Source organism: Callorhinchus milii, unplaced genomic scaffold (assembly GCF_018977255.1).
Source record: "Callorhinchus milii isolate IMCB2004 unplaced genomic scaffold, IMCB_Cmil_1.0 Scaffold2, whole genome shotgun sequence".
NCBI lineage: Eukaryota > Metazoa > Chordata > Chondrichthyes > Chimaeriformes > Callorhinchidae > Callorhinchus > Callorhinchus milii.
The window spans coordinates 113,198,871-113,221,272 of NW_024704743.1; the positions used below are offsets into that span (position 1 = coordinate 113,198,871).

The following is a 22,402-nucleotide window of genomic DNA, read 5'->3' on the forward strand; positions in this document are numbered from 1 at the left end:
TTAGGCAAGTTACCTTACTCCACACGCCTCTGTTTGCCTCGCAGTAAGTAAGAACCCAGTTGTTAGTCGATTGGCAAATCTCTTTTCTGGGGATAATAATTCCTTCAAAAAAATTGGTCACTTCAATCCATGATTGTTTGTGGGACACTGTTGTGCGCAATTGGCTGCCGCAATTCGCCCATAAAATACACAGTCAATTCACTTTACATTGATATTCTGTGAAGAGTTTTGAGACGTCTCAAAGTTGTAATAAGGCGTTGTATCAAATGCAAGGATTATTATAATTATTATATAATAATAATAATCCTTCCATTTGATATATCCTACTTACTGCTAGGTAAATAGAGGCGTGTGAAGTAAGGAAAGTTGCCCAACTGGGAATTGAACCCAGGTTTTTCGCTGGCGAGGCGAGTACTCTAACCACTGAGCTACAGGACTCCACAGTCTGGGGCAGTCCTGAGGCCCAATGAGAGTGATTTGGATCATCTGTTGATACCCTAGTTTTAATCACAAACTACTCCCAAATGTGGACTTGGTAGATATGGTGGTACAGTAGAACATCTTACACAGTTACAAAAATGATCTTCTGTTTGAGCCCACTGGATAAAAAAATAGGAAACTGGGCAGATGGAAAACCTCACAAAACATATTAAACAGGTTGACCTCAAACGACTTAACTTATTCTTCATTTTGGTCAAATATTTTCTCCCCATTTCTCTTCTTTCCTCATGCCATTCTGCATAACATGACGGGTTAATAGGCGGACAATCTGTTCCAAGACCAATCCCAAGTGACCACTAGGAGGTGAATAGGAGTAAACCTGGGAGACTTGCTGAATGTGGGAATTAGGTTATTTATTCTGTACTGTTTTACAACACAGTAGAGTCAAGAGCTCCTTTTGTGAGGGGTCACAGTGCAAACTTGGGGCCCAATAACACTTTGGAGTTCCAAAGTGTTATATTCCTACACTGCAATCTTCACGATTTCAGTGCACAGGATCACAGGAGAGGTCCAAACAAAAAAGGCTCTCTGGCCCAATAGATCTCATCTTTCCAGAGTACAGAGAATAGTTATGGAAAAGGACAACAATCAATCAAAGGTAAAGATCCTCAACTGGAAGCGGGCTAATTTCAGTGAGCTAAAAAGGGACCTGGCCAAGATAGATTGGAAAGAAAGATTGGCAGGTAAGACAACAAAAGAACAATGGGAAACCTTCAAGGAGGAGATAGTTCGGGAACAGAGCAAATACATTCCCACAAAGGGGAAAGGTAGGACAGTCAAACCTCCCTGGATGACTAAGGAAATAGGGATTAAAATAAAACAGAAAAAGGAGGCTTATGACAAATGTCAGGTCCAAAACACACAGAATAATGAAATAGAATATAGGAAGTACAGAGGAGAAGTGAAAAAGGAAATAAGAGGGGCGAAGAGATTGTATGAGAAAAGATTAGCAGGAAACATGAAAGGAAACCCTAAGGTATTTTATAATCATATCAAGAGTAAAAGGTTAGTCAAAGGTAGGGTGGGTCCAATTAGGGACCCTAGTGGAAATCTTCTTGTTGAGGCAGAGGGCATGGCTGATGTACTAAATAAGTACTTTGCAACTGTCTTCGCAAAAGAAGACGATGCAATCAATGCCACAATATCGCAGGCGTGTGAACAGAAATTGGTAAGCTAAAAATCAACGGAGAGGTGGTACTGAAAAGGCTGTCGGTGCTCAACATAGATAAGTCAGCTGGTCTGGACGGGATGCATCCTAGGTTACTGAGGGAAGCAAGGTTGAAAATAGCGGAGGCTCTGGCCACAATCTTTCTTTGGACACTGGAGTGGTGCCAGAGGACTGGAAGGTTGCAAATGTTACTCCCCTGTACAAAAAGGGGCAGAAGGATAAACCTGAGAACTACAGGCCAATCAGCCTAACATCAGTAGTAAGGAAACTTCTGGAGACTATAATCCGGGACAATATAAATTCTCACTTAATAATAATAATAATCCTTGCATTTGATATATAGTGAATTGACAGTATATTTGTGGGCGAACGCGGCAGCCAATTGCGCACAGCAATGTCCCACAAACAGTCGTAGATTGAAAATGACCAATTTATTATTGTTTTTGTTTTTTTGGAGGGATTATTATTAGGCGTGTGGAGTAAGGAAACTTGCCCAAGGTTTGGCCCTGCCTGGAATTGAACTCAAGTCTCTCGCTTGCAAAGCGAGTGCTCTAACCACTGAGCTACAGGACTCCACTTAGAAAAATATGGTTTAATAAAGGACAGTCAACACGGATTTGTTAAAAGCAGATCGTGTCTGACAAACCTAATAGAATTTTCTGATGAAGTGACTGAGAGGGTGGATGAAGGTAGTGCAGTAGATGTAGTTTATCTAGATTTTCAAAAGGCATTTGACAAAGTGCCACATAAGAGACTTGTAAACAAAATAGAAGCCCATGGTATTAAAGGAACTGTGGCAACATGGATCCAGAACTCGCTAGGAGACAGAAAGCAGAGAGTGGTAGTAAACGGTTGCTTTTCTGACTGGAGGGAGGTGTGTAGTGGTGTCCCTCAGGGGTCGGTATTGGGATCACTGCTCTTTCTAATCTATATTAATGATCTGGACCTGGATATAGGGAGCACAATTTCCAAATTTGCAGATGATACTAAGCAAGGAAAACTAGTTAATGGTGAGGAGGATAGCACCAGACTTAAAGAGGACTTAGACAGATTGGTAAAATGGGCAGAAACGTGGCAGATGAGATTTAATGTGGAGATATGCGAAGCGTTGCATTTTGGTAGGAAGAATGAGGAGAGGCAGTATAAGCTGATGGTACAATCTTAAAGGGGGCAAATGAACAGAGAGACCTGGGGGTCCACATAAAGAAATCTCTGAAGGTGGCAGGACAGGTAGTTAAAGCTGTTAAAAAAAAATACGGGATACTAGGTTTTATAAATAGGAGCATAGAATTCAAAAGTTGAATGTTTATAAAATGCTGGTTAGGCCTCAGTTGGAGTACTGCGTTGAGTTCTGGGCACCACACTTTAGGAAAGATGTTAGGGCATTGGGAGAGGGTCCAAAGGAGGTTTACCAGGATGGTACCAGGAATGAAGGACCTTAGTTATGAGGAGAGGTTAGCGAAACTAGGATTATTCTTCCAAGATCAGAGACGATTAAGAGAGGATTTAATAGAAGTTTTCAAGATCATGAGAGGATTTGATAGGTTGAACCGGGAAAAACTGTTGCCATTGGCATGTGGGTCAGTAACCCGAGGTCACTAATTTAAGTTAGTTATTAAAAGAAACAGAGAGGAGGTTAGGAAACATTTTTTCACCCAGTGAGTTGTTCAGATCTAGAATGCATTACCTGAAAGGGTAGTGGAAGCCAATTCAATAACAACTTTTAAGAGGAAGTAGATAGATATTTGGGGAGGACAAGATTGCCAGGCTATGGAGAGAAAGTGGGCCACTGGGATTGAGTTGGATTGCTCTTTTTGGAGCTGGCGCAAACATGATGGGCCAAATGGCCTCTTTCTGTGCTGTATGATTCTATGATTCTATGAGTACCAATCCGGTTGTCTTCAGATTACAGCACCACATTGTTTCTTAAATAAGACCAGTTGTCTTTACCATCCTTTTTGGTAACCTGTCCAGCTGTTGATTACTCTCTGTGTAAAGACATACTTTTTTGTGTCTTTCCTAAAGTTATTTTGCCTTACCGGAACTGAAAATTAGAAAACAGAAATCACATTATTGCAAAATCGTGCGTATTTTACACAAACAAATCTGCCTGTAAGCTAACATTTTTTTTCGACAATCCAAGACTTGGGTGGACATTAACGACAGATGTTTTTACACTTCAAATTAAACAATCACAGTCAGTCGAACTTCTTTTTTTTCATGTATCTGACTATCGTCACATATGTAAGAATCGACTGGCAAGATGGTTGGGAAAATGTAGCAAGACAACCCAATGGACAGATCTTGGGGTTTGGACTGAAATGAAACATGCCAGTTGATTGTTCCGTGTCGAATTACTGTGTATGCATGATCATTTAGAATGTGCACATTTTTTGGATAGCCATGGGTACATGGCATGCATTTTTAAAAACCCTAATGCGATCTTTGGAAATGGTAGCTCAATAGTGGATAAGGAGATGTGTGGTATCAATGCTGGAGATGTGCACATTATAAGTGCATACTGCTATTGTGGTAACTTTACTTTACTGACCATTGAATTGTTCCCCATTCCTCCCATGTTAGCAATCAGGTGCAAGTCAATAACTTGATAGAAATTATTGCATGATTTTATTATGTAAAATATGAGTAGATTAGCGAACAAGAAATGCTTTGGCAAAACTGTCAACCTTCAGTGAAAAAAGCATGATGACTATTCTAACAAATGCAAATATTCTATCTTGTTATGAATTAGCCCTGGGGAAATGAAATTGTCCCATTAGTTGGATTGCTTCAATTAAGAAAAATGATCTGAACCACAGTAGGGATAATTTTTTCTCTTAGAAAATGCTCTTTTATTAAAGAAGTACCCATTAATCCTCTGTGCTACAAATTTCCATGGTTCTAATCTTGAGTTAAAGGATAATGTAACAATTTCTGCCATTGCTGATTTCTAATACATTTCTGCAGATATCCTCTGAAGTATCATCAGTCAACACAGCAGTTGTATTGTGAAAGGAAAATCTGAGTTTATTCATGTAATGTTCAATGTTAGAGTGCTAAGTCTTTTAAAATGCAATGTTTTATTTCTACCGGGTCTAAAATGTGCCTTAACCTCCAAAAAGCACTGGACCAGTTTGAATTTTCCACCCAAGCCATTATTATAGTCTCTGAGGGAGAAAGTAAATTCATGGAAATCACTGCTGTATATAGGTACAAAAGATGTTTGAAAACTCTGGGTACGAATAATTGGGTTGAAATTAACAAACATTTTAACATAAGATCCCATAAAACGCGGAGAAAAAAAGACTTTACCAAATGTGATTGAGTTCATCAGACACAATGTGTGCCAGGTTTCGTTTGTAGATTGGATAGAAAACAAGGACTAGGATTATCACCTTCTGCAATAAATTGTCCAAATACCCCTTGCTTTGCTTGATTCTAAGGTGTTTGAAATCTTTCTTTTTGCCAATTTTCTTCCCTTCTTTGTTACTAAAGATGCTGACTTGTCCTCAGATATAGTTTCATAAATGCCAACCACCTTCAGTGCCTTGCTCAACTGGTTATTCAGAATTGTTCTTGGTACTGACAGGCTGTCGAACCATAGATGGCAAAACATCCAAAACTGAACCTTTCGTAAGCCAATGTCCACACATTGCACACTTTCTATCAAAGGTTCAACAAATCATGAGTGGGAATCCGGGCTGATTTTCGTCACTCTACCCCAAGGCACCGAGGCCAGTTTGTAGCACCCCAACTGTTGCCTGTCTGAAATTATCTCAGCACATGTAGTTTACTGGGATTGAAACCAGAAACTGCTGATGTTGTACATGAAACAACATGTCAGTGTCAGCACAAGTGGAAAAATGAATATGGGGATAAAGGAAGAGATGGTTACCAATTATTAAAAGGAGGTTGCTATATTTTTTCCGCAAGACAGGAGGAATACATGCTTTACATGGTTTTTGGAGTTCCCTTGTTGCACTTCAGTTATTATTAATAAACCAAGCTGTTCACTCAATTGTATTAATGAACCAGAGTCTTGCACTGAAAGGCTGACCCTTATCACTCCTTCCATAGTGCATACATTAACTCTCTAGCATTGTGATTACGGTGACAGAATAGACAATTTCAGCCTGCACGGTAATAGCTGAGGGCAATAGCACAGACCTCACCGGTATCATATTTGTCACTGAGTAAGGATTGCTGCTGCTTACCAGTTACTAATAAAGCATTCCAGCAATGTACACCAATGTGATGGTTACTGAACATGCGGTTACTTATCATGCTATGATGTGATTTGAGAAGTTCTCACTTTTTCACACAGACACAGCCTGATTTTTAACTCGGGAGCAGGTCACCGAACTCTATCTGTCCCATGATCATGATTATCAGGCTGTATGGTGAATGCAAGATAGACGGTATGCAGATGATTTGTTTACACATTTATTTGTTATCCTGCTTATGCTAACAGACTGTAATGGAGAACAATACTGTTAATCTTTACAGACATTTTGACATAAATTAAACAAGTATTCTGATGCCACACAAGTTTTACAGACAGCTACATGCATATAAATATGCTGATTTGTACAGAAACACTTTGCAGGTCAGCAAAATCTAGTCATACAAAATTACATTATAGAATTTTTAACAAGTTAAATGCAGTAGATATGGAGATGGCAGCACAAATAGCCATTGGGTGAGAAAAGAATCTTGATTTATGGTTAGTGATGGAAGGCTGACAAAAGCACAATGATTTCAAGACATTATGTCTAAAGAAAAAGCATCCATGATCCTGCCTGACATCAGCCCCGTTTGAAACTCTTCATCATTTCAACACCAAAACCCTCAATATGCACATAATCATTTAGGAGATTGAGATGCTTTGAGTTCCTGGCACCTAATTTGTAATATTACTTAACAAGATTCCATAGCAAAGAATCCGGATCCCGTAAGTAGGGGCTACTTCCTGTAACACAAGATCCGTCATTGCTAACCCATGGGAACACTACTCTGACCCAATCTAATTCTGGATTGGAATTTCTACAAGTTGTCAGACATTTCTAACTAGATATTGCTGTAAAGAATTCTATTAGAAATCTCCCCTTTTAGATCCATATTGTTGCTTGGATTTGATTTGGGAGGTCATTTAAGGTAACGTAAAGTGAATGGGAACAGATGCTTTCTCTTTAATCACTAGAGTTTTATTCATGACAAAAACCATGTGCTATAAAAATACTGTTGGTGAACCAAACTCTTCATAAAATATTTTGTGGTAAGTTTTTTTTAAATGAGTATCGATAGGACTGATTTTCAAATGTGTAGTATTAAACTTTGAACTATTTGAAATATGGTAACTAATTCTCACTAAACAAAATTTTAAGTTGTTTGTTATTCAAGTAATTATGTAAATACATAAATAATGTTTTATGGCTCTGTACTTATATCCAATTCTACCTTATAATCTGCAATGGATCTTCACAGAAGTTCATTTATTTTTACCGATTTGGCATAATATAGAGATAATAATATGTATTTCAAAAACTGGACAGATTACTTAAAACTTAAAGGGTTAATCTATGTCTTTCTTTCTGCTTAAATAAAAATAACTGTTGTTCCTCACATGATAAAGTGTTCCTTGCTTTGTATGTTGTTAAGTACGATCCACAAGGGATGAAATTCCACATAGTCTCAGCCTGTCAGACTATTTTGTCTTAAAATTTAAGTTGCCATTGAATTGTTGAAAGTTCTTAAAAACAGCCTTAATTTGGAAGCCAGTTTTTTTTAAGAACTGCGGAAACTGACTTCCAAATTAAGAATGCATTGAAGAATCTTCCACATTTCTGCACAATCTTATATTTTAAGAGAAAATTGTCTCCCTGGTTGAGACTTGATAGAATTTTGTGACTACAGTACAACTTTGCAATTTTGCATATTCATTCAGAAAATTTAAACTGCAGCTTAAATCAGAAACACCAAAACAAGTCCAGGGGCAGCTTGATGGTGTAATGGATATAGTTTATGCACCATGTACTCAAATATAACTAGTTTGAATACTTAGTTTGCTGGTCTTAGCTGGTGCTGCATGGAGAGGCTGAATTGGCTGTGGCCTTTCCTGAAGGATTAATATCAGTCGTCTTTTCTGCTCCTAGTCATTTTCAGGAACCTATATTGGTAGTGCATGTGTGTACGTGTCAGCTGATTGAGGGGTCAGGCTCGGCTATGAAGCCCTCTACATTGGGGAGAAAATTAGAAAACAATTGGACACACTAAATTTTAGTAAAAAGTAGGCTAATCCTATGGAAAAAAGGGCTATCAAAACAGTATTTTAATGACATTCACCTTTGATTGACTATTTCTCATAATGGCTAGCTTGGCGGTGTACTTCATTTGTTTTATGTTCATTTCATTCACAGAATGCCACTCGAGTGAGAAATTACATTCATTGAACAAAAAAAATAAGAGATTGTATTGCAAACAGGAATATAGATTAATGGCACCCAGAGCATGCCTGGTTCAATCCTTACCATGGGTCTGTGTCAGTCAAACAGATTTTTAACCATCACTCATCCCCTCCCTCTAGACAGTACTGCCTATGTTGACTGCCATTTCTACACCATTATAAACATTCTCCTGATAGCAACACTCACATTCACTGCTGGTCTTCAGCCTCATTTGTAAATACCCATTATGTTCAAAATTAACAAATAACAAAGAATGATTTAGAGTTATAAACAAGACTTCATAATACCTTAAACCAATAAAGCTCTTTATATATATATAATCTCAATGATGAATAACAAAAAAATTGTAATTGAAAAATCCCATTCAAAATGCTAAACAAAGATATATTCTCATGTAGATTAACATCATTCGCTTCAATGTACAAAATACTAACAACCAAGTTATGCACCAGAGACGTGATATCACAAACAATTAGGATGGATAACATTGCTGCAACATATAAATAAATGTAATCATCACTGATCAGCGAACTACTTTGTAGCTGCATGTCTCACATATTACAATTCTAAATCTGATCTGTCCCTCTAGATTTAGGACCTGATATTAGATTCACTATGTCTGTCAACACTAATTGGGATTTCTTTATGCAGTGCAATACGATGCTGATCAGCCAAACTATTTTGATATTTAAAGTTGATTTAGTATTTATTTCAAGTATCCTGTTGTGTGCTGCTGCCATTATTTTCAGTTCTCAGTGCCAGGGAAAAATAATGCCAAAGTGCTAGTACAGTTTTCTTTTTGTGTGCGTTGGTGGTGGGAGGTGGAGAAAAGTAATATCTCATTCAGCAAAGAGGCCCTTTCAATATCCTATTCAGTTGTCAATAAGTCGCCTTTCCTATCTTGTATACATTCTCTTATTTTTTAAAGATATGTTTGGTCATGCAATGCCTTCATTTGTGTCTTAAGTGCGTTCATCAAGTTGTTAGTATTTTGCGCTTCAAAGTGAGCGAATGTACAGCCCCAACTCCCACAAAAAGCCAATTAACTTTGAGGTTACATGAGGTTAATGCTGACAGTAATAATCAGTGTCACAGCACATTCCAGCTTAGCTCTGTTGTAAAAATAAAATGGGTTCATTAGCTCATAAATGGGGACTGAAGATCTTGTGATACTGGTTAACACTTTGAAGAATTAAATGAATTTCTGACAGCATGATGTTCCTTGGGGTGAAAGTAATCAAATAAATGCATTAGGATTGATTTAAAAAATTAGTAGTTTAAGAAACTGCAACTTTAAAAATATTTTTTTTCCCGATCAATGACAATTATTGCAAATTAATTGTTACATTTTAGCAGCTCTGCATCACTAATTTCTGATTGGCAGTATATATTAATAGTCCAATTTGAAAGGAAGTTAACAGTTTGATTGAATCTTCCACACAGAAAATCCCAGTGGTTCTCTCTCGTTCAGCTTTTCTCTTTGCTGGCATACAAATATAAAATGTTGGGGTTTAATTGCCGGTAATTCTTAACAGGATTCCTTCTCGAGGGAACTCTGCTCCAGAAATGAATTGTATTTGACTTCCTTGAGTCAGCATGACTTACTTCTGATTCCTGTAAGGAATCCTTATTTGTGCTATTCAGGTTCGTTATTAAGGAATACTGTACATTAGACTCCATTAACGTTTTTCCATTAACACTTGTCCTATTTATGCTCTTCTTCCTTTCCTCTCTGAAAGCACTTCCATTAGGAATGCTTCTGGACTTGTTTGAATTCTCCACCATTTCATCAATAGTAAATTTTGCAAGAGACAGAAAAAAATACTTTTCAGTTCTGATATCTTAATTATTGTTCATTGAGATAGCACTCACAGAGTTGATTAATGTCTGCAATATCATTTTGGCCTTGTGTTTTTCTGGTTGAACCCAATAAAATCCAATAATTACCCCCTGAAAGCCGAATTCCAACATGTGGGTTAAAGTTGAAAACGATTGTCAACAAGCCTCCTCCCATTTCCCTTGTTCACGCTTCTGATCTTCATCGAGTCAGGACTCTCTTCCTCAGTTCCACCTGGCCTCAGGTAGCCAGCTAACCTCTAACACATAACCAAACTGCTGCTCAAAACGTGTATGTGGAGCATGAGCTCTGGACCATGAAGTCACACCTGCACCTGCTTGCTCAGGATATTCTCCTGAATGGTTAGCGCACTCCAGCTGGGTCCCGCCATTTGCTTAAGAGGTTTAGAATAATAATCTAAATAATTAGAATTTAGAAGTAATACAGTCAATGAGCACCAAGCATGCGCACACAGTGTGTCTTAACTGTCACTCTGGAGCTGAAAAGAATTATGAAGAGAAGAAAATATGAGGATGGGATTAAATCAACGTGTGGGAGTGGGATGTCTAGGCATCTGCCTGCAGGGGAAGAGGTGTTTATGTTTATGCAGGGGAATAAACTGTTTGTGTTGTCATGGAGTGGCCAGGAGAGACAGTGATGCTTGTGACAGCAGCTCATTTAGCATGTGTCTGGTGTGCAAGAATTTTTTTTAACCTGTTTTCAAGGCTCCTTCAGCTGTGTGGGTATGTGGAGCCAGCATATCTCAATCTTAATTATCTTAAGTATCTCTACATAGAAGTTAAATATACAAATAAACCAAAAAGCCTTCTATATAAGAGCACGCTTTTCAAATGGTACTGAAAAAAACAGAACTCCACTGTCCAATGACTTACCCGATTTTTTACCCAAATTCTATGATTAAGAAAATCTTGAAAATCACAAGGCCTAAATATTCTGCACTGTTATTTACCAAGTCCATTATCCACGGAGAGAAAAGAACAAAGCTGATATGCTGTACAGAACGTGTCGTGATACTAAACCACATATTAAAGGCAGGTTAACGCGATTGCACTATGGTTTTAACGGGTTAGAACATATTGATAATGATTGGGAAAGACAGACCAACACTCAGGCATACAGTGTTTGACTGGCAAGTAGTTTGGTTCATCAAAAACAAAGTTTGTCTACCCAGCAACACTAAAAATAAAACTGTTTGATTTAAATTGAATTAAAAGAAAACATTTACCTTCAATATTCTAGTTAACAAATGTAGTGATACATAAGTATTCATAATACGCCACTTAAACAATGACATTAACCAAAGTGCAAATTAAATAAGTGAAATTTTACGTTTTAACAAGGTACAGTAACTTATATAGTAACACGGACAAGAATATATCATTCTACATTGAGACTTAATGACCAGACACCAGGAACATCAGAACAAGCCACCCTATTGGGAACGTTTCAAAATCTAGGTCGTCAGATTTCTGATTAGTTATCCAAATTGAGGGAGTGACACATATGATCATTTACGCATTTTGATTTGGACAAAGACTTACACGTCCACATGTAACATTAAGCTGATACTCAATTAATATTCATAAGTTTGGAAGTTTAGAAGGGCAAAAAAAATCATTATTCTCCTGAAAACCCTTTAAACTTTCATGATATTCTAGGATATCCCCACTCCCAAACACACACATATATATTCAAGTAACCCATAAAAATAGAGTTTTGACAAGAAAAATACAGTTTAGCCATTTGCAATGACTATTTGGCAATTATTAATAGAAGATAAACCAAAGAGACCGAGGCTGTGCATTCTGATTCCTGGTCATTAAATCCTTCCCTTTCTTTCGAAATTCATTTTTTTACCAAAAATATATTAAACTAACAGATTTATGCAAACTTTAACTTAATATGCTCTTCTTACAAATAAATATAGCCTAAGTAAAATAGTTTATGCCCTCTTTTTTTATGAACATATGCAATCTAAACGTTCCAGACAGAATGAAATGATATGTTAAGTTATTTCTCTTTACTGGCTGCAATATTGCAACAAAAGCTCATGCACCTCCTCCAGGCAGTGCGCTGTGAAGGAAAATCTGTGCCTCTGTGATTGCTTCAGTTTATGATCTCTTGGCATTTCCCCCAACTATTTACAAAGAAATGCATTTTGCTGGTTCTAATCACCTGTGATTCCCATCAGTTTCTAATGCATGCATGTACATTCTGTCCTCCTTTTGTGCAAATCGTAAATATAGCTTAATGGGGGGAAAATAATTTGTGGCAGCATAAAACAATCTAGTGTTATTCATGAAAAGGTGAAAAAACATCTTGAAACATTACAGTACTTGGGCTCCATTTTAGAGTCTTTAGTTTCTTTCCACTGTCCCTCAAATCCTTTTTCTGCACAAAAAGCAGTCTGTGACATTTTGAGAGAACAGTGGCTGGATTAAAAGATTCATCATGCCATGCAAAACAACCATAGGCACAGCGACTGTGCCATTCCATTTCAATTTCCTCATTAGCAGAACATCATCCAACTAAAGAACCAGAAAATATGAATATTACTTTAACCATAGTCACATGCTAGTTTCACATGAGGATGAATAACCTCCTTCTCCGGGTTTCATGTGAATTTCTGGCGTAAACATGTGATTTTCCATTTTGTATGCAGCCTGGTTGCTCTCTGTCTTGCCATCTCCTACCACACTATGCGCACTTTGAGTGCAGTTTTGACCAGTGTATTTTGGAGAAACCGCACCCACAACACACGCGCCCTCCACATGGTTTTCATCCTTGCTGTGCTTATCGTGTCTTTCACTGCAGCAGTTCTGTCTGCCTTCCTGCTGGATGTTGTAATGTGGCTCTTTGGCCTCCGGAAGCTCGTCATCTTCCTCACTGTCTAAGTCCACGCAACTCTTCCTCCCTCTTGCATGGAAAGCAAAAAGTTTCTGCTTGGAAAACTGTTGAGGTGACCTCTTACTAGCAGCCTGGTGCTGACCTAGCACATCAGCACCGAGGAGCACATTTTCACTTTGAGGAGAGTTATCTTCCAACAGGATGGTGCTGATGTGCTTAGGTGTAGACATTGAGAAATCTATCACTGACACTGGCAGGGGTCGGGCAGTACTTGGTGGTGTCGGAGGAGCACCACTCTTAATTTCCATAAAATTCACTTTAAGAGCCCTGGATTTCAATGGGTTGCTCCCTTTCAAAGAGCTCTTGGGACTTTCCACTATGCTGTCTAAATTGGAGCATCCAGGCCGCTCCATAGAAAAACGGCACGATTCATTTACGTTGAAATCACAAACACCATAATCAAATGTGCTGCTTCCCACGATTGCCAGAGACGGCTGCTCATCCATGGGATTGGCGTCAGGAGTCCATCTTAGGTGTCCTTGTTCAGGAATCTTTGAAGAGACAAGGAACCTTTCTGTTTCAGTAAAATCAGTGGCGCAGCTAGCAAAACTGTCGATGCTAGAAGTGCTCCTCATATCCATGATAGTTTCTGCAGGAGTGGTGAGCAATGGGTCAGTTAAACAAGGAACTTCCTCCATTTGTAGCTCTTCTTCATGTACAGTGGACTTGCTAGCGTGCTCTGGCTTGCTGATGGTAAGGTTCGGCTGAGACTGTGTCATTTGATTGTACATTTCTTCCAGTTTCTGAGCATTCAGGTGCTGTGGGCTGGAGCTGGGATTATTCAAACGCTCACCTGAATTTTGTCGGTTTAACTCCTGGTACTTAGGCTCCAGAGACTTGTTGGAGCCCATTTCGGAGATTGTCTGCTTTCCCCATTTCCATTTGCTCGGCGAAAGGTGGTTATCAAGGGTTTTTTCGTTTTTGTTTATATTCTCCTCAACTTTCTCAACCACAATATCCATAAGCTCCATGCTACGAGTGAACGTGTCTTTCAAATTCATGGAGACTATGCTTCCATTTCTTTTTGCTCTTTCAAGTGCTTCTCTTCTCTTAATGGCTTTCTCTTGCCGCTTCTGTTCCTTATAGAACTCCGAGAAGTTGTTTACAATAATTGGTATCGGCAGGGCTATCACCAGCACTCCAGCAATGCAACAGAGACCGCCAACTATCTTACCTAACAGAGTTTTGGGATAGATATCCCCATACCCAACTGTGGTCATAGTAATAGTCGCCCACCAGAAAGATGCAGGAATGCTTGTAAATTTAGTTGCATCTTCATCCTTTTCGGCAAAAAATACTAAGCTTGAAAATATCATAATGCCCATAGCCAAAAACAATATTAGCAAACCCAGCTCATTGTAGCTTCTCCTGAGGGTAAAACCTAATGACTGTAAACCTGTTGAATGCCGGGCAAGTTTGAGAATCCTCAGTATTCTCATGATGCGGAATATTTGAACCACTCGCCTGACATTCTGAAACTGGAGCACACTCTTGTTTGATTCGGTGAGAAAAATTGTGACATAATAGGGCAAAATAGCCAAAAGATCAATAACATTCAGCGGGCCTTTGAAAAACTTCCACTTGCTTGGCGACGATAAGAATCGCAAAAGATATTCCATTGTGAACCATGCAATGCAAACGGCTTCAACGTGGGCAAGTTGTGGGTTATCATTGGCCTGTCCAAACTCATCTATATCCTGAAGTTCAGGAAGGGTGTTGAGAGACAAGGCAACAGTTGACAATACGATGAACAAGATGGATATGATGGCCAGAATCTGGAAGATACAAACAAGCAGAAGAACTGTTTAGTAGATCACACACAATTGATTTCACAAATGAGCGCTAACATGGACTTCCAGTGTTTCAGTTGAAAAATCGCAACAATATGAACTAAGAAAACTTATTATAGATGTCTATAAAACAGGTATTCTGAGAGACAGAATTTCATTTCTAAGAGACACAGCAAGATATACCAAAAAGCAACTTAAAGCTTTCCATTGTTAATATTTTGCATTTTATTTTCATAAAACTGGGAAGCATTTGATTTATTTGTATATATTTGTTTTGTCCTACATATATACTCTCTCTATATATAATGTACAAACCTATGAATATTAATTGAATAAATATTCTCAATTAGTAATTTAATTGTCATTTTACAATGTGAATTAATAAGCATATTCTTCAGCTATTTTGAATTGACTGTATATTTTGTTTCACCCACAAAATATACAGTCAATTCACTTTACAGTATATGATGTGAGGTGCTTTGAGACGTCTCAAAGACGTGATGAGACTCTATATCAAATGCAAGGATTATTATTATTTACTTTAGAGAGAAACCTCTTAACACTTTGCTTTGCAACTCCTACCTAAAACCCTACCTCTACAACAGTCTCCCCTACCCCCTTGCTTGGCATCTGATTCGTGACATTATCCTGCTTGAAGATTGCTATATGAATGCAACATTTAAAAACTTGGATCATGTCTCATCTCAATCATCTTTTCTCAAAAAGAGACCTTGAATCTAATTCAAGGACAGAAAGGAAGAATACTGTTGCATTTCATGGATTTCATGTAAGAAAGCAACTGGTATATTTTGAGTTTAGAACCATCATAATCATCGTACTGCACTGGGATATAGCATTTCAGAATGTCTTGGAACATTGACTGAAATTTTGAGTATTCAGTGCTTTTGAGGGATTTCATATTAGTTTCATTTCTTGCTACTTTGTTTCTAAAAGCTTTTAGTTTGCTGCCAGTTTATAAGTGAGACTTCTCCCAACAATTCTCCAATGCTGTAATTCCAACACCATTGTGGTATGTATGCAATTTAATGGAAGATATTATGATATACAATAAGTGCCCATTAAAGAGCGAAGTAATCGTCAGAGAGGTCATCACTTTTTAATATTTGGAGAGCATCACACTGATAAAGTGTGGAGTCCTGTAGCTCAGTGGTTAGAGCACTCGCTTTGCAAGTGAGAGACCTGAGTTCAATTCCAGGCAGGGCCAAACCTTGGGCAAGTTTCCTTACTCCACACAGAGCCTAATAATAATCCCTCCAAAAAAAACCAAAACAATAATAAATTGGTCATTTTCAATCTACGACTGTTTGTGGGACATTGCTGTGCGCAATTGGCTGCCGCGTTCGCCCACAAATATACAGTCAATTCACTTTACAGTGTGTTCTGTGAAGCGCTTTGGGACGTCCTCCCGACGTGAAAAGCGCTATAACAAATGCAAGGATTATTATTAGTATAAATAATATGAATACACGGCATACTTACTGGCAGAATGTAATTGCTGTATTTGCAAATAATTCTCCCTGTAAATTGATTATTGTGCAGTTGTGAAATCACATTTGACATTGTGATCACATTGGATCCCATGTATTATCTATCTACTGTTTCTAACAATTCAGTCAGTGCCACCAATGCAAAATTAATGCACAATTTCCCTAGGAGTATATACCGGTAATTATGTTATGATTAACAGTTTAAATATAGAAATGGCCTTATGGCAGATGAGTGAATGGGTTTAATTAGGCAGCAGTTTTCCTGCCTCTTCCCTATAAAGTATTTAATGACACTCTATTTAAAACTCAGTATCTGAAAATTATTGGAACTGAAATAGACTGTAATTAAAAATCTAGCCCATTTTCCCATTTGAAACCAGCAACAAAGCCAGTATCAGGAGCCAACAAATGTCAGGCTGTGCACCAAGATAAATTTGTGCTTACGACCTTATGCACCAACAGTACAACAAACAATAAGAATTCTTCTGTGTTATATTCCAAGACATTATATGATAAAGATCAATAATTCAATAAGACCACTGGTGACTGTAAACTAAAGTGGGTCATTCATTTTCCTAACATAGTGTAGGATGTAGCAATAAAGCTTGTACTGGTCATTTATCTGGATAGTTATAGATCTACACAAATACAACACTTTAGATTGATTAACTCGGAGCGCCCACAAAGCAAGAATCTGACAATTGTGATATCTGCTCAGTCAATATCTAACCTGTCAAGTCGCATTTTGTTGCAATGTGAATATTGGGGATTCCCTGCAGTACCACAGTCTGCCAGAGGCAGGGGAAAGCATTGTGCAATCTCTGCTGCGTGCAAATTCATCCCTTCCCATGTGGAATCACATCTCTCACAGAGATTGACAGAGAGCCCTCAAAAGGCCACAGCTCCAAATTATGTGGGAGCAATTTCATGACTATGCTGGGTTGAATTTTTTTTACTCCGAAGGTAATTAATGACTAGTGTAGGTTACCAGAAAGGGTGGCTGTGCCAAGGACCCTGGGACTCATTTAAGAAAGAGCTTGATGCTATAACGAAAAGATGGCAGGATGGGAATCTGGAAGGCTGAGATTGCCTGACCTTTTCTTTTGACCTTTGGATAGGAAAGTAAACATTTCCTTCTGAGTATTGTGGCCCAGTGCTGTACCTCTGGCATCAACTACTTGACAAGTACTGGTGTCCATCATCCAGGTAATTGCCAGCTTTAGGTGAGTTACATTATTCTTTGTGCGTCAGAGCTGTCAACAGCAGAGAAATGTTAAGGGATTGAGATTTAGGATCTAAAATCTGATTGAAGGACTTGGAGCTATGTTTACATTTTGGAGTGACATATATTCAAATCAGTCACAGTTTTAAATAGAAATATGAGACTTCCATTACTAATGAGTGAGATCTAACAGCTAGCCTGCGGGCCTATAAAAGAATAAACAATGAACAATACTTGACTTTCCCTGGAAGGTATTTTGCTCACAAAATACACCGGCAGTCACACTACTTTACAATATATCCTGTAAGTATATAAACTTTGAAACATCTCGACGACATGATAAGGCGCTCTATCAAATGCAAGGATTATTATTAGTGCTTTTATTTATTTACTCAGAGGATAAAGATAATTAACAAAGCGACCTGGAAAGGTTATCAGGAAGGGTGGCTAAGGCCAGGACAATGGACTCACATAAAAACCTACAGCTTGATGCAGTAGTGGGAATATGATCAGTAGGATGGATGGGTATTTTGGAAGGATGAGATCAAATCGGCTGAAGTGCCTTCTGCATCTGAACGATCTTGTGAAGTCATACCAAGTCAGCTGCTTCACACGATTAGGAGCAGAACACCCCCCCCCCCCCACCACTACCACCCCCCCACCACTAGTTCTCCTAGTTAGCTCATTAGCATTGAATGTTCAAAGCAAAATATTCAGATTGTGAGATTTCCTTTTTATCTTCAAAAGCTAGAGGCTGCACTTATCCCTAGTGGCCACCATGTGTCACCCAAAGTCCAAATTAATGTAAACCGGGGAAAATTGTCTATGAATGGTCTATATTCCCATCATTTACCGTATTGTAATGCTGGTTGGCATCTTGGAAGTGTACAAATATAGCAGTTGCTATAATTATAAGTCAGCAAGAAGCAATAGTGCAATTTTGCACCGCAATGCTGCAAAGAAATACTGTGAGAGCTTTTTAATGTTTTGCCCTGAAGTCCAGGAGAGCATGCATCAGTTATTCCAGGCTTTACCTTTCATTTTATTGTTAAATATTTAATAGGATTCTCACAAGGAGCACCACAAACTCTTCTTTAAAAAGGCAGTCTCATCAACAATAACCATTTTACTGTCAAGACAGTTAAAAATGCAATTGGGAGAAATGGCAAACTGGTGCCTACATTGGTTTAGCACATTGTCCTTCCACCTCTGGGACAGGCTTCAAATACAGCCCAGATTGATCGAATAGAAGTCTCCCTTCTCTTGGCTCATGGGAGTATTATGGGAGTTTGGTTATTGCAATCCACCACCCAAACCTGGGATTAAAGTGGCAATCACACTCAGAGACCGCAACCGTTGTTGGGAGTGGTGTGGGTGAGGTGCTCTCCCAAAATTGGGATGAAGGGATCTTTTTAGACCAAGATTGATGTCAGTGCTGTCTGTGCTACACCTGCCTTGGAATTAAATTCTGATACAGGGGGCCTGGAATAGGAGTATTTTATTCCTCAGCATTTCAGATATAACCTACAGTGTCATGAACCAGAATTGCCAGCCTGGTTCAGCTGGTAGCTATCTCAGAGATAGGAATCAGAAGACTATGCCCCACATCTAGACTAACACGCCTGCACTGTCCTGGGGGAACGTTGCATTATTAGAAGTGCTGTCCTTCAGATGAGAGATTAAACTTGTTCAGGTAGATGTTAAAGATCCCGTGGCACTATTTCAAAAGAGAAGGGAGAAGGTATCCTGGCCATTAATTTCCATATAAAATTGATCATTCACCTCATGGCTGTTTGTGGGACATTGCTGTGCTCAAATTGCCTGCTGTATTTCCCTACAAAATGCAATCACTGAACTTTACAGCTGAAATGGGGGGTGGGGGTTACGGTGGCTAAAAGTAGTCCTGTAGCTCAGTGGTTAGAGCACTCGCTTTCCAAGTGAGAGACCTGGGTTCAATTCCCGGCAGGGTAAAACCTTGAGCAAGTTTCCTTACTCCACATGCCTGATAATAAACCCTCAAGAAAAAAAAAAAAATTGGTCAATTCAATCCACAATTGTTTGTGGGACACTGCTGTGCGCAATTGACTACCGCATTTCGCCCACCAATATACAGTCAATTCACTTTACAGCCTATTCTGTGAAGCGCTTTGAGACATCAAGAAGATGTGAAAAGCGCTACATCAAATGCAAGGATTATTATTATTATTTATTATTAAAAGTGCAGTTGAAAGAATGGCAGATTTTGAAGGCAAGAAGGACGGAAGCAAAGCGGAGGGAATGGAAAAAATTCAAGTTTACACATTGTGACACTGACCCAAGCACTAATAATTCTAATATAACCAACCAGAACAAAATCACATAATAATAATAATAATAATGCTTGCATTTGATATAGAGCCTTACCAACATGCATGTAATTCTGCAAGAGCTGCTCTTTACAGTTGTATCAGTTAAAACAATAATGCACAGGTGAACTGTAACCTTCACATTCCCAATTCATAACCACCTGGTTAACTTATAAACATTCCCCGCTGAGCGCTGACATTTCACATTTCTTGTGCTACTGAAACTTCCTCTAGGTTTAATCAACCATTACAGCTCGGAAGGGAAAATTGCAATTGAAAAGGGGACTTATTCATGAATCTCCTTTTGTTTGGAGGGCAGTTCAAGGACAGATATGGTGAAACACAGCTGTGCACTTGCACTGAGTGGGAAATAAAAGACTGTTAGATTGTGAGGGAACCATTTCCTTATGTTACACATATTATTTGGTGGGAGGAGCGGGTCAAAGTGGCCCAAATCTTACTCACACTTGATTGTATAAACGCAGCATATTCTGTACTCTAAATTGGCCCTAAATCTATCTCCAGTAAAGGCAGGATTGTTGAAATCAGCTTGCGTTTTAACCCTTTGAGTTCTGGCAAAGTTCAAGAGAGAATTTCCGGTTTACACACTAAGACCATCAAACAAGCACTAATATTATTAATATTTCCTTCTGACTACATCTCATTTGCCTTTCGTGTCAAGATCATAAAAAAAAGGCCATTCAGCCCCTCAAATGCACTCAATCCTTCAGAAGAAGCAAAACCTACCGTATGGTGAATATGAACCCACCACTCTCTCTGCTCCAGGATTGAATTCCCAATGCCAAGGAAATAAATAGATTATCAGTTTCCTGAGTGAAGAATCATATATCCTTCTATTTGTCATAAACCATCTATGTTCTTGAACTCGTTGAACCTTAGGGGTGAATCCGATATGACATGAGAGAATTGTTGGTACTTTAGTTCTGCCTGATGCGACTTGACATTATAATTCTGTTTGTAATTTTGATGAGATCCACATGGATTGCCTTTGGCAATATCAGATTTACTGTTTGGAGCGTCAGCCTCTCTAAGTGGAATGCCACTTGGGATTTATGAGGTAAATGTGGTGCAATCCAGTCACTTAAGTGGGTCGTTAAGGTCTGCAAAGATTTCTTTATTCCATGCCTACCTTACAGTTTGAAATTAACCGCTTACAAAACAAAGTTATGGAAGTAATTGGTCAGAGTGGCAGTACATTAAATTTCAAGGTTTTTTAACAAAACCATCTGGAAGAATTTCCGAAAGTCACAGACTATCCTTTTATACAGACTGTATTTTGTGGGCGATTATCCACTTTATCCACAAAATATACAACAACAAGATTACATTTGTACAGCATCTTTCATGTCAGGAGGACGTCCCAAGGCGCTGTACAGTCAATTCACTTTACAGTATTGAGACATCTGACCAAGGTGATAAGACGCTAAATCAAATGCAAGGATTGCTATTATTATTATTTAGTCTTCCAAGTCATACTATGCTGGACTCGGAATAGCTCCTGTTACCAAACACCAACTTGTAACCAAGTGTCAGCAAGGATCTTCTGGTTCCAGATTCTATATTGAACTCAAAACACTCAAATTATTCATTATCCTAATTTATTTTAGGGACAAATCTGATAAGGACTGTTTAAGACAGTTTTTGAATCAGTTGGTGACCAATATTTCTGTACTGCTCTGTTGCTAAGTGACTAACTGTACCAATGGGTAAAATCTTATTTATTTTAGTTTTTTTAAATTAGCTTTTTACCTTGTCCTTTCTTTTCCTGTTTTGCATTTTTTGGTGTGCGTTATGAAAGAGACGGTTGGTAGGGGGTGTGCACAGTGGTTGTGACAGAGCTATTCTGAAATGAAAGGTTGCAGAACATAGCAAGTTTGGGAGTCTGGGAGAGAGAAGGGGGTGGGTTAGCACAATGGCAGCTCTGTGTTTTGAACTGAACATTTTTGGATATGCGTGGAGTCCTGTAGCTCAGTGGTTAGAGCACTCGCTTTGCAAGTGAGAGACCTGAGTTCAATTCCAGGCAGGGCGAAACCTTGGGCAAGTTTCGTTACTCCACACGCCTAACAATAATCCCTCCAAAAAACAAAAACAATAATTAAATTGGTCATTTTCAATCTATGACTGTTTGTGGGACATTGCTGTGCGCAATTGGCTGCCGCGTTCGCCCACAAATATACAGTCAACTCACTTTACAGTGTATTCTGTGAAGCGCTTTGGGACGTCCTCCCGACGTGAAAAGCGCTATATCAAATGCAAGGATTATTATTATTATTGAAGTGAAGTCTACTCTATAGTATTTTTAAATCTGCGTCGCACCCTATTTATTTCTATGGGAGTCTTTTATCTAAGACATAACAAGAAAATATTTTGAGTGCTGTAAATGAAAGGGTATGTCAACTCATTAGTTGTCTCAATGACTAACTAATGACTGTCCTTCTGGAAGTGAGAGGGAAGGTAATTGAGATTATCTTTGAGACTCAGTTGGTGCCAAGGTGACTTGCCTGGCAATGGAATATTGTAAAACCCCAAATACTGCAACAATGGGTTAATCCAAAGATACTGTCTGACCTGCTGAGGGTTCCCAGCGACTTCTGTTTTTGTTAATGGAATATTGTAAT

At 38.6% G+C, this 22,402-nt stretch overlaps 1 protein-coding gene and 1 non-coding gene across 2 annotated transcripts in view; one reads left to right on the top strand and one right to left on the bottom strand.

Moving 5' to 3' along the window:
- Positions 1-12,558: 12,558 nt before the first annotated feature.
- The window catches only part of LOC103174563 (potassium voltage-gated channel subfamily B member 2), a 152,457-nt gene continuing 142,613 nt past the window's right edge, over positions 12,559-22,402 (bottom strand). The window contains exon 2 of the mRNA XM_007886974.2: positions 12,559-14,673. Coding sequence (XP_007885165.1) covers positions 12,559-14,673 — 2,115 coding nt within the window. The remainder of the gene's footprint in view (positions 14,674-22,402) is intronic.
- On the top strand, positions 19,318-19,389 carry trnag-ucc. The gene has a single exon. It is a non-coding gene; the product is annotated as a tRNA-Gly (tRNA).